Source organism: Salvelinus alpinus, chromosome 8 (assembly GCF_045679555.1).
Source record: "Salvelinus alpinus chromosome 8, SLU_Salpinus.1, whole genome shotgun sequence".
Classification (NCBI taxonomy): Eukaryota; Metazoa; Chordata; class Actinopteri; order Salmoniformes; family Salmonidae; genus Salvelinus; species Salvelinus alpinus.
The window spans coordinates 10,733,510-10,746,475 of NC_092093.1; the positions used below are offsets into that span (position 1 = coordinate 10,733,510).

The 12,966-nt window shown below is 42.8% G+C and overlaps 2 protein-coding genes across 2 annotated transcripts; both read left to right on the forward strand.

Moving 5' to 3' along the window:
• Positions 1 to 419: 419 nt before the first annotated feature.
• katnbl1 (katanin p80 subunit B-like 1) lies at positions 420 to 7,864 on the forward strand. The gene is made up of 10 exons (XM_071412618.1): positions 420 to 686; positions 1,879 to 2,007; positions 2,244 to 2,281; positions 2,499 to 2,790; positions 3,176 to 3,291; positions 3,404 to 3,454; positions 3,536 to 3,625; positions 3,715 to 3,819; positions 6,866 to 6,959; positions 7,151 to 7,864. Exons 2-10 carry the CDS (start codon positions 1,888 to 1,890, stop codon positions 7,181 to 7,183), a joined length of 939 nt encoding a protein of 312 aa, XP_071268719.1. The 5' UTR covers positions 420 to 686; positions 1,879 to 1,887; the 3' UTR covers positions 7,184 to 7,864.
• A 1,014-nt stretch (positions 7,865 to 8,878) lies between these two features.
• Positions 8,879 to 12,027, forward strand: LOC139582533 (endoplasmic reticulum membrane protein complex subunit 7-like). Its single transcript, XM_071412620.1, has 5 exons — positions 8,879 to 9,305; positions 9,892 to 10,011; positions 10,164 to 10,302; positions 10,698 to 10,778; positions 11,284 to 12,027. The coding sequence occupies exons 1-5, from the start codon at positions 9,070 to 9,072 to the stop codon at positions 11,437 to 11,439; spliced, it is 732 nt and encodes a 243-aa protein (XP_071268721.1). The 5' UTR covers positions 8,879 to 9,069; the 3' UTR covers positions 11,440 to 12,027.
• Positions 12,028 to 12,966: the final 939 nt, after the last annotated feature.

Genomic DNA, 12,966 nt, shown 5'->3' on the forward strand with positions numbered 1-12,966 from the left:
CACACACACACACACACACACACACACACACACACACACACACACACATACATACATACATACATACATACATACATACATACATACATACATACATACATACACACAAACTGTTACACTCCTTATATGCTGCTGCTACTCTGTTCTTTATTTTACTCTTAATATAATCTATCCTGATGCCTAGTCACTTTACCCTGCCTTCATGTACAGCACATATCTACCTCAAATACCTAATATCCCTGCACATTGATCTGGTACTGGTACTCCCTGTATATAGCTCCATTCTTCTGTATTGTATTCCTCTTGAGTTGCTATTTTTCTTTAACTTTAAGGCCTCGTAAGCAAGCATTTGATTTGATTTATGAAGTAACATCATGTGCAAATGCCCATATATCTAACACTGGATGGCGGGCTAGGACAGACAAATATGAGACGTGATAGTTCTACGTTTTACCGCTAGGCGTCGCTAAAATGTCACTATTTTCATTGCAATATCAATCCCACGATCCTTGCAGAGTAATACAGACGCTGTATTCATCTGAACGGTTCTGAGCGTGATTTCAACTTGAAAAGCAGCTAAGTACCTATTGCAAGTTTATACTCTACAGTTGTCTTCTTACTGCTTCTACGTGGACATAGCTAGCTACATTTCTGAGGAGAGTCAAGACATTTCGCAAAATGTGACGGTTGGTAAAATTGCTGCATTACCGAATTAAGTGCTATATCAACTTTGTTCTAGCCATATTATTGTTGAAAATTAACATAGCTAACGTTAGCTGCCTGCCTAGTCACCCACACTTGCTAAGCTAGCTATTTCTTTAGCTATAGCAAGCTAAGTTATTGATAGTGAAAATCTTAACCAGATAACGTTAGTTAGGCAACTTAGTTATTTGTATAAAGTAAACTGACTTGGTTGTTAGTTTTGAGCTCTGTAACTATGTTAGCCTGAATAAGGTAAATGCTTTGCGGGACAAGCCAGCTAACGTTAGGCCCATCATCATAGACGCTGTAAAGGGTCTCATTAGCACTTCTGTAATTAGCTTCCCTGCTATTTAACTGTCCTTACGCTAGTTAACGGAAGTAGCCGTTATTGACAGTCCGATGAGATTAGTATATTGACATTTAACTATCCAAACAGACTAGTTTCACTAATTTAGAGTCTAACTAATCTGACTGAGTTCGTAGCTCATTGTTCTAGAAAGCTAGTTAGCTAAAGTACTAACTAGCTAGTTGACGGCTCACACTGCCGGGTACTGTGGGCTGGCAAGGTTAACTAGTAACTAACAAATGTGTACTTAACTAGCTAGTTAGGTAGCTAGCTAAGATCAAACAATGTTTGCTGCTTTTTAAGTTAGCTTGTTAGTTTGCTTGTAGTAGTAGTAGCCAGATAGTTAAGTAGATTGTCTGGCCAGCATAGCCAACGCCTCGTTGTTGTTGTTAACGCTAGTTAGCTAGCGCATTGTTGTCAGACACTTGTTTACAATGCTAGCTAGCTAAACCTGTTAGAGGCACAACAACAGCAGGGTGTAATCCGCAATTTGAATTTAGACCAACTTGTTCCTCTGTAATTAGTTGAAACATAGTGGAGTCATAAGAGCTAGTAGTAGCACTGACTGTCATCACATAAACACAGCTTGTTTTATAAAGAGGTGTGTGACCAGGTCATGAACTCCTACAAGTACTAGTAACCGACTTGACAGATGTTTCTTGTGCATCATCTTTAACGAGGTTGTTTCAGAGAGTGAGGCGACAGTTCAGACAACTTTGGGTTAAGGAGGTTGCCTTGACAATTTGGCATGTTGTGTATGTGCACGCTAAATGCATGCCGTTTACAGTGTTGACTACATTGTTGACTAAGTCCCCCCCCCCCCCCAATAGTGACTTACTATGGCCTCTGGAAGTCATTATGGGCAAGGCAGAGAATTCCTCCAGCTCAACCAGGGCAAACCTCATGGATTTCTCCATCACATCAGCAACCACTCTGCAGCTGACAAGAACATGAAGAAGGTGAGGGGATCTCAAGGGGGGAAGTGATTAACTTGGTACCCAATTGCATCCCGAACATTAGATTGATGTAAGCATTGACGAGAAGGCGTTTTCACTAGTGTTAAATCTAATGCACACAAGAAACGCAATTTTATAGTGATTATGTTATGAATATGAACCAACAAGTGTCTACTAACCTAAGTCAAATATTTTAAAGAAAACTGTAGGAGTTTTTATCTCCTATCCTTTTGTTTTAGGTGGATTTTTTAAATAAGGAAGAAATAGATAAAGACAGGTGAGTTTTTCAGGTCTAAGTGGATCCAATGCACAAGCTGAATTTCTTAGCACTGCAGTCACAGCTGCTCAGTCACTGGGAAAAATCCGACATAGACTTTTCCCAAACATTTTTCCAAACACTGCCACGGTGTCTGGTCTACTTACTCAACCAGTGTAGGTATCAATACAGCATCCTTACATTTCTTCACCTGGACTCCTCCTTCTCCCTCCACCAGATTTCCAGTGAGTCGTTGTGCACGCATCAAAGTCAAACGAGTGTCTGTGTGCAACAAGAGGAAGTTGTCGTCGCGTCACAGTGTGGTGGTGAGCTCAGGCGTACGCCGCAGAGTGCCCCCCACAGGTCGGGCTGTCTGTGACATGGCCAACAAGGAGAATGAACTGACCTGCCCAGAGAAAGTGCAGGCCATACACTACAATGACAACTGCATGTTCCCTGTGAACTCTGCTGCAGAGGCTGGCTCCAAGATGGCAGGGCCGGGAAACAAGTACAGTGATTACTTCACTGAGGTGAGAGACTACCAGCTGGCCCCAATTCACTCCCTACCACATCCCATAGGCCCCCGATCCTTTGATGTTTGGAGACCTGTAGGGAGCAGTTATTGGGACGGACTACTACTTCACCTCACACTGTCCATTCCCACCATCGAACCCTTGCCCCTACGCTTTAGAGACTTGTGTAGATCTGAGAGGGTTTTAATTGTCACCATATTCCCCCATACCTTTCCAATCCTTGCACAGTGAGTAGATTCAAGGGATAGATTTGTAGACTCTGTTTGTTTATTGGGAAGAAAAGTGTCACTTGCATTGTTTTCCTTGGATCGTTGAGTGTTGAAGTGGATTTTATTGACATGTTCTGTATCGGCCCCTCCCTATGGGTTTCTTTCCTGACCAGCTATCGAAGGACCATGATGCAATGACACATGTGCTTTTTGGAAGAAATCTCAGATTAAATGTAGCTCTGACACTATGGCGAAGAAACGCCAGCGAACTAGTGGCATACTTGATCAGGTAGGAACACTTGACTTTTGATACATTTTCATGTATGAAGGACTTCTTATATATATTTTTTAATGATTAATCAACATGTTAATGTCCAATAAACACGGTCTTTGTTCCATAGAATTGAAGACACAGGCGTTCTTCTTGACTGCCTACCAGTTATAACGAAAAGGTGAGTGTCCCAGTTGATTTTAACAACATCGTGTATGGCTGTGATGAGTCAACTTGTGACACTCTTGTTTTGCTCCTGTAGCCTTCAAGACGAAACTCCGTGCGTATCACTGGGCTGCTGTGTAGACCTCCTGCCACAAGTCAAATCAATCCTCACCAGTGAATATGAAGAGTAAGATCAGCTGTGGAACTGAACAACTGCTGCTGTGTCCACCTGCTGAAACCTGCATTCTGATGTATTTCTGTTTGTTCCTTCTCCAGACACTTGATTGTGGTTTTACACTGGGTTCAGTCCGTCGTTAAGAAATGGTGGCCAGAACTCTCCACAAACGGCAAACCCCTGCTGGACAGCTGCTCAGAGGACAGGTATTTATGTGTTTGTCACTCTCCTGTCTACAATGTAATAGCTGCAGTACAGCTGCTGTTCTGAGGAGATTCGCCTCTTGCTTCGTGTTGTCTTTGTTGGTTTTGCGGAAAAGTTGTCCCAACTGGTTGCCCTGGTAATGCTATCTTCATATCGGTTATTCTACCTTTTAACATTAGAAGCGTAATTGGTTATGCTTATACAGTGCCTATCGTAAGTATTCACCCCCTTGCATTTCTTAACTTTTTATTGTTACAAAGTGCGATTTTAAAATGGACTTGTCATTTTTGTAAATGATCTTCACAAAATACTCTGTCGAAGATGAATGAAAAATAAATCACTAATATACCTTGATTAGATACAGTCAGCATTCCAATAAAAGTCTATTTGTCACCGAATAAAACAAGCCCTTAACACCATTTCTTGAACTGCATTATTGGTTAAGAAAATATTTACTAAATAAAAAGTAACACACCAAAATAACAATAACGAAGCTATATACAGGGGGTACTGGTACCGAGTCAATGTGTGGGTGTACAGGTCAGTCAAGGAAATGTGCACATGTAGGTAAGGGTAAAGTGACTTTGCATAGATAATAAACAGTGAGTAGCAGCAGTGTAAAAACAATGGGGGTGGGGGGGTGTCAATGTAAATAGTCCAGGTGGCCATTTTGATTAATTGTTCAGCAGTCTTATGGCTTGGGGGTAGAAGCTGTTAAGGAGCCTTTTGGACCGATACTTGGCTCTCCAGTACCACTTGCTGTGCGGTAGCAGAGAGAACAGTCTCTGAAAGTCTTAGAAAAATTTTGGGGCCTTCCTCTGACACCGCCTGTTATATAGGTCCTGGATGGCAGGAAGCTTGGCCCCAGTGATGTACTGGGTCGTACGCACTACCCTCTATAGCGCCTTACAGTCGGATGCTGAGCAGTTGCCATACCAGGCGGTGATGCTCTCGATGGTGCAGCTTTAACTTTTTGAGGATCTGGGGACCCATGCCAAATCTTTTCAGTCTCCTGAGGGGGAAAATGTGTGGTCTTGCCCTCTTCGTGACTGTCTTGATGTGTTTGGACCGTGATAGTTTGTTAGTGATGTGGACACCAAGGAACATTGAAACTCTCAACCCCCTTGACTACAGCCACGTAGATGTGAATGGGGGCGTGTTCGGCCCTCCTTTTCCTGTAGTCCATGATCAGCTCCTTTGTTTTGCTCACGTTGAGGGAGAGGTTGTTATCCTGGCACCACACTGCCAGGTCTCTGACCTCTTCCCTATAGGCTGTCTCGTTGTCTGTCGGTGATCAGGCCTACCGCTGTTGTGTCGTCAGCAAACTTAATGATGGTTGGAGTAGTGCTTGGCCATGCGGTCGTGGGTGAACAGGGAGTACAGGAGGGGGCTAAGCACGCACCCCTGAGGGGCCCCTGCGCTGAAGATCAGCGTGGCAGATGTGTTGTTGCCTACCCTTACCAATTCCAGGATCCAGTTGCAGAGGGAGGTGTTTAGTCCCAGGCGCCTTAGCTTACTGATGAGCCAATTTTCAAGTCTTGCCATAGATTTTCAAGCAGATTTTAGTCAAACCTGTAACGTGGCAACTCAGGAACATTCACTGTCTTGGTAAGCAACACCAGTGTAGATTTGGCTTTGTGTTGTAGGTTATTGTCCTGCTGAACGGTGAATTCCTATCCCAGTGTCTGGTGTAAAGCAGACTGAAGCAGGTTTTCCTCTAGGATTTTGCCCTTGCTTAGCACGTTCACATTTATTTTTATCCTTAACTCCCTGGTCTGGGGCCTCCCGGGTGGCGCAGTGGTCTAAGGCACTGCATCGCAGTGCTAGCTATACCACCAGAGACTCTGTTTGAGCCCAGGCTCTGTCGCAGCCGTCCGTGACCGGGAGGTCCATGGGGCGACGCACAATTGGCCTAGCGTCGTCCGGGTTAGGGAGGGTTTGGCCGGTAGGGATATCCTTGTCTCATCGCGCACTAGCGACTCCTGTGGCGGGCCGGGTGCAGTGCACGCTGACCAGGTCGCTAGGTATACGGTGTTTCCTCCGACACATTGGTGCGGCTGGCTTCCGGGTTGGATGCGCACTGTGTTAAGAAGCAGTGTGGTTGGGTTGTGTTTCGGAGGACGCATGGCTCTCGACCTTCGTGATGAGACGACGGTAACTACTAACATTTGGATACAACGAAATTGGGGAGAAAAAGGGGGTAAAAAAAAAACTACCCGGTCTTTGCCGATGTCAAGCATACCCATAGCGTGATGCAGCCCCCACCATGCTTGATTTATAAGGAGGCGGTTACTCAGTGGTGTGTTGGATTTGCTCCAAACATAAGGCTTTGCATTTAGGCCAAAAAGTATATTCCTTTGCTGTATTATTTTTGCAGTATTACTTTAGTGCCTTGTTGCATACAGGAAGCATGCTTTGGAATATTTGTATTCTTCTTTTCACTCTGTCGTTTAGGTAAATATTGTGGATTTACTACAATGTTGTTTATCCATCTTCAGTTTTCTCACATCACAGCCATTGAACTCTGTAGCTGTTTTAAAATCACCAATGGCCTCATGGTGACATCCCAGAGCAGTTTCCTTCCTGTCCTGCAGCTCAGTTCAGAAGTTTACTGTCTTTTGATGTCTGGCTAGTTTAATACACCATCTACCAATCCCTGCCCTTCTTTATGAGGCTTTCCAAAAAGCTCCCTGTTCTTTGTAATTGAATCTGTGCTTCAAATTCAATACTTGACTGAGGGACCATATGTATGTATATGGGACAGAGGAAGGGGTAGTCATTTAAAAAATCATGTCAACCCTTATTGTTTTAGTCCATTTAAGTCCATAGAACTTATGTTACTTGTTAAAGCCACATTTTACTCCTGAAGTAATTAAGGCTTACCTAAACAAAGGGGGTGAATACTTATGCAACGACTATATTTTAGTTATATATTTTTACATTCAATAAAAATTTAATGTCTCTTTATACTGACATGCTCTATTTTGTGTAGATGGATGCCTAAAAGGGGGTGAACACTTATAATACCCACTGTTTGTCTGTTTGCAGGAACCTCCAAGTCATGAAGCAGCAGCTGAAGGAGTTCTGGCTGGAGGGACACCAGTTAAGTTTAGTTCCAGGAACTACAGGAGAGATGGCAAAGGTAAGGTGTCATTGCTACACTTAATGTTATTGATCAATGAGGTGAACAGAGGTGTGTGTGTGTGTATATATATATTAGTTGAACATTTCACCTGCAAAGTCAAACTTCTCACCTCCTTTGTTAATTTCAGGCGATTGAGTCTAGATTGACTTCTCTCACTTGTCTCTTCTCTCAATTCTGTCTCTCACCAGGCCATTGAGTCTTACTTATCACAACTCCATTGACCAATCAATCAATGTAGCACTGAGGAAGCGACCACTACTGCCGGATATAGCTGTTTGAACATTACCTGGAGACTAAAGACAAGACCATGGTCCACACATACAGGAACCCTGTTCTATTCTATGTGGATTGATGAACTGAGCGATTCAGACTGAGCAACTCCCACAGTCAATCACAACTAGAGAGACACTTACAATGGTGGAAGGAACCTTTTTCTTTCTGGAAGAAAAAACCTGGAATGACTGCTTCACATTGAAGTGGATCGGTGTCTTGCGAAGGGGCAATATTTCAATCGACCTCCCTGAGACCGGGTCGAAAAGGCACCCTATTCCTCTATAGTGCACTACTTTTGAACGTATTAGGACGCCATTTTGGATGCACACTGAGACTGTGTCTGGGCTGCGCTGTGAAGTGCCAAGCTCTGTTGCACCACCACTAGCACTCTTCACCATGTTGTGCAAACCTGCACGAATCATGGATATAACTTAATGAATTCCCCTTCCTGGTTTCAGTTCTTATTTCTTCCCTCATGTCCCGAATCAAGAACTTGAAACTACTGCAGTCTTAAGTTATGAGAGCTTTTCCTGTTGTAGTTTTTTTTCTTGTTCATGAATGTTTGAATGTAAAAGTGTAAATACAGTGATTTATTTTAATAATCTTTAAAATAAATTAGCAAAAATCTGTCTTGAATGATTTCTTTCTCAAAAGATAGTGGCCACTTAAACTTGATATTCTTCTGTTATGCCCATGGTGATATGAGACAATATTTGACAACAAATGCAATATTTTTCTGAGAACAGCTATTGCTTGGAAAAGAAAGACTCACTGCACTCGTTTTATGATAACATTTAACATTTCTGTTTGTGCAAAGACCTAAATGAGGAAAGATGTCCATCTGAATCTTGCCAGTGGTGTGAAGTACTTAAGTAGTACTTTCAAATATTTTCACTTAAGTAGTTATTTGGGCTTTCTGTACTTTTTATATTTTTGACAACCTTTACATTTACTTCACTACATTCATTCCTAAAGAAAATAATGTACTTTTTACTCAATACATTTTCCCTGACACCCAAAAGTACTCGTTACATTTTGAATGCTTAGCAGGACAGAAATGGTCTAGTACACGCACTTAAAGAGACAATCCTTGGTCATCCCTACTGCTTCTGATCTGGTGGACTGACTAAACACAAATGCTTTGTTTGTAAAATATGTCTGAGTGTTGGGAGTGTGCCCCTTGCTATCCGTAAATTTAAAAAAACAAGAAAAGTGTGCTGTCTGATTTGCTTAATATAAGGAATTAGAAATTATTTTATACTTTTGAAACATAAGTATATTTTAGCAATTACATTTACTTTTGATAATTAACTATATTTAAAACCAAATACTTTTAGACTTTTACTCAAGTATTATTTTACTGGGTGACTTTTACTTGAGTCATACTCAAGTATGACAATTGGGTACTTTTTCCACCGCTGAATCTTGCTATACTGTCAGTGTCACTGCCATGCCCAAAACGTTCGTACCTGGAAGAAAATGCGCTGAGGCTTCTAATTTTGTCATTAAACTACATAGGCTAATGGGACAATGGCTTTGAAATGGAGGAAAAACAAACTAGCTCGTAAAAGCCCATTATCATTTGTTTACTTTCGTTCCACACATGAGATGTTTTTACTATCGACAGATCTCAGTTTACACAGGGATCGTGCGTATTTTCTTGAGTGTCAATAAAGTTTTTTGAAAATGTAATTGACGTCAGCATGTCCCCAAAGCAGAGGCAAGACAGCGGATGCAAAACATTTACCTGTTCATCGGATACATGATTTCAGCGAATCTATTATAGTTATTTACGAATAGGAAACGTACCGTTGTTGAACTACTGCAAGCAAACATGTGGCTGAATGTTAGGCTATCAGAAGTATGCCTTTTTCTACAGGCTATGTTTATTTTAGCGTGCTGTTTCAGTGATATGGAATCGGGGCCTATCGCAACGAGTGGCTCTGTTCAACCAAATGGAGATCGTTTCAAAATCGAGGGTCGGGCAATCGTTCCAGGGGTGAAAACTCAAGACTGGATTTCGTCAGCCCGAGTCACGGTAGAGGGAGAAGAGTATATAGGCTTCTTTAGGTAATACTTTAGCATTGGACGACGAAAAACAGCTCGTAGTTACAGCGGTAGGATTGTTGTGCTAACTTAGGGCTAATGCTAACCGGGGCCCTGTGCTCACGCTAGTGGCTATCCTCGTTTGCTGTAAGGCAAATTTTTAGTTGACAGCTAGCTAACCTTATCGGTGTTATCATCGCAGTCTATGGTTTAAACAACTGACTGATGATTGAGATAGAGAGCTAATTGAGAATGCTTAGTGTCCAGCGTTTCCATTTTGGGTAACGTAGTTAGCTGGTTAACTAATTATTCAGAATTTCGGACATGCATAAAGATGGCGGCCTCCATCTTTCAAATGCCTAATTTTGCTATGTTCGCCGTATTATACAGTGTTCGCCATTGAATTCCTCCATCTTGACTTTATGTACCTTTGCCATTGACAGAGGCTCTACACCATTTGTTGTTATATTATCCTCCCCTATCCTCGCCAAGGGCCCCAACACCTGTTATGAACCGATTTAGCTCATAATACTAGATCAAACTGAACTTGGCTACTGTATGATGTTTATTGATGCCTTTGAAATCCCTGACTTACTCTGTCTCTCTGCAGAACTGATGGAAGTTTTGTCGTTAATGATGTTCCTTCGGGATCCTACGTTGTGGAAGTGATCTCACCTGGATACAAATTTGAAGCAGTCCGTGTGGACATCACGTCTAAGGGGAAAATGAGGTACAGCTAGGGCTGTGTCGGTCTTGAAAGTTTCTGTTATTCTGTGTCTGGGAGAAGGGCTCTTGATGTCTAGCCTCTTTGCCAGGCTCATAGCTAGTGTACATGGTGGGGAAGGAGACGTCTTGATGTCTAAGCTGTGGGTGACTTCACAGGGCCCGCCTGGTGAACTTCATCAAGACGTCTGAGGTGATCCGCCAGCCGTACCCGCTCCAGCTGAGGTCCTCTGGGCCACACATCTACTTCATGAAGAGAGAGACCTGGGGGTGGACTGACTTCCTCATGAATCCCATGGTGAGATGAGCAGATGTGAATGACACACAGAACGGCGTTTACTGTGTTCCTTGGCGCTTGTACTGTAGGAGGTTCATGCTGTGTCGTCCAATGCTGAGTAAAGTGAAGGTGCAGCTTTGTGATTGGTTGAGAGTCCAACTCTGCTAGTAGTTATAGTATTACTGTTTTGCAATTGCTTTACTGTCCCATGCATGCACCCAAACGTGTCACAACGCTCCTTCAGTATCCATGCCACCCTAACAGGTGACATTTGAATAGGGCCTTTTTGCATGTCATTTGCATGATGTTATGTACTAGTGAGTAATACACACACAGAGGCCCCCTCGCGAGTATCAGAAAAAACAATAGAAGCTGGTCCTTCCTCTGCTGATTAATACATGTCTCTATTTCCCCAGGTCATGATGATGGTCCTTCCTCTGCTGATTATCGTCTTGCTACCTAAGGTTGTCAATACCAACGACCCTGAGATGAGGAAGGTAAATACCCTGGTACTTCTCTAGGCTGTAGTAGTGAAATAGGTAGCCTCTGATGTCACAAGTAATGAAATGATATATGGAATTTCAGCTGATGGACGTGTTACATACATTCTTTGTTACATTTCCTAGCCTCTCTCCCCCTTACAAGAGGTTTATTTTGTATTTATTTTGGCAAGTCAGTTAAGAACAAATTCTTATTTACAATGATGGCCAAACCCGGACGACAATGGGCCAATTGTGCGCCGCCCAATGGGACTCCAAATCACGGCCGGTTGTGATACAGCCTGGAATCAAACCAGGGTCTGTAGTGACGCTTCTAGCACTGAGATGCAGTGCCTTAGACCGCTGTGCCACTCGGGAGCCCCAAATGGTGTATTGCTTACGTCGATATATAGCCTAGCACTTGACAGTAAGGGGGAACTTACCTCATCCACCACCAATGTGAAGAACGTCTTACCTGTGTGATACTAATCATGTGTATTTATTCGTTCCTCTCTCTTCCCAGGAAATGGAGCAGTCGATGAACATGCTGAACCCCAACCCTGAGCTACCTGACGTGTCTGAGTTCATGACCAAGCTGTTCTCCGGCTCCAAGAGCTCCAGCAGCAAGGCTGTAGGTGGCAGCAAGGCTAGTGGCCGCCCAGCAGTCAAGAGGAGGTAGTACCAGAACATTACATGTACCCCGGGCCCACCCCAGGCCTGAGGAACCACTGTAACTGGTCATGCCATGGAAATTATAATACGATTTTTAAAAAGAGCTTTTTCATTCGTCTGTACAATTGTTTTTTGAGCAAGGGTTTTCCCTCGTCTGAAATACAAGTCTGTAAGTGAAATGACTGAGGATATCACAAGGTTTGAGATGGATGTTTATTTGATTTTTTTTGCACTGGTAACTTCAACTCGATATAAAAGAAAGATTTTACTCTTCATTTGATGTTTTGCGTTGTACCTGTGAGTGACTTTATGCCTGCTTGGTCCCTTCATTATACTCCTAATCGTTTAACCCTCGTCTCCTTGGGTCAATGGGATGATAAGTCTCTAACAACCCTCGTGTGTGTGTGTGTACTACCTTAGTCTTATGTCAATTCTAATTTTTCCACTACTTGAATGAGAGCTTATATCAAATTTTCAGAGATGTTCTTCTTTTTCTGAGTTGGGGCCGAGGTAATATGACTGTGAATGGATTGCATTTTAATTATTAAACAGACTTATTTAAATACCAATGTAAAATAAAATGTAGATGGTGAAACTGTCTCCTTCTCAGTTGTGTTCCTTGGAGAGGAAACATTGGCTGTGTTCAGCGGGCGGCTGTCCTATCTGACCGTAAAACATCCGCTCTCCATTTTCTTTTTATTTCCTAAAGACTACGTGTTGAATCACCACCGTTCACCTTACACACACAGCAGTTTATCTACTGCTCACGGTAGACAGTCGCTGTGGCGTGTTCCCTCTCTTTGACTCAGTCATGTTCTAGAACGCTCATTGGAATGTCTGGAGGTTGTTATCGAGACGTGGAACATCGCTGATTTAAATAAGCATTGATGAAAATGAATCTTCCAGTCCAGTCAGTGCTTAACCCCCATGAAGTGGTTTAACGAGGCACAATGTAAGTTTTATGTCTCAATTCTCCCCAGGTGTGCACTGCTCTGGCCATGTATAAAAGCATTGGGTTGGTGTCTGTGAGCTAGAAGGGAGTATGATCTATATTTTGTACACTAGATCACCTGTTAATGGCTAGATTTCTGAGTGAAATGTTCAGGTATCATACCTTGGTGTGTGTTGTATTTTTCATCCCTGGGGTTTCACCCGGCTTGGCTGACTTAAAAAAATAAATGGTAAGCTGAAGCAGTGTTCAAATAGATATTAAAATGTGTTCTCTGTGATTTAAACGGCCTCAATGAAAACTCCTTGTCCATTATAAATGACACGCAGGGTTGCTGTAAGGCCGCCTGTTATGATAAATGACTATTGACAGACCTGTCTATCATGGGAGAGATCCCGGTGTGTCCAAAAGGGCACCCTATTCCCTATGCAGTGTACTGCTTTAGTGAAGGGGCAGCCACCTGCTCTGTTCCTCAACACAATATTGGTGTAGGGGGTCATCTGAAATGACCCCTCATTCCCTGTCTACTTTTGTACTTTAGACCGACGCTCAGATAGGCTCACCTCACCATGAGTCACTCAGTCA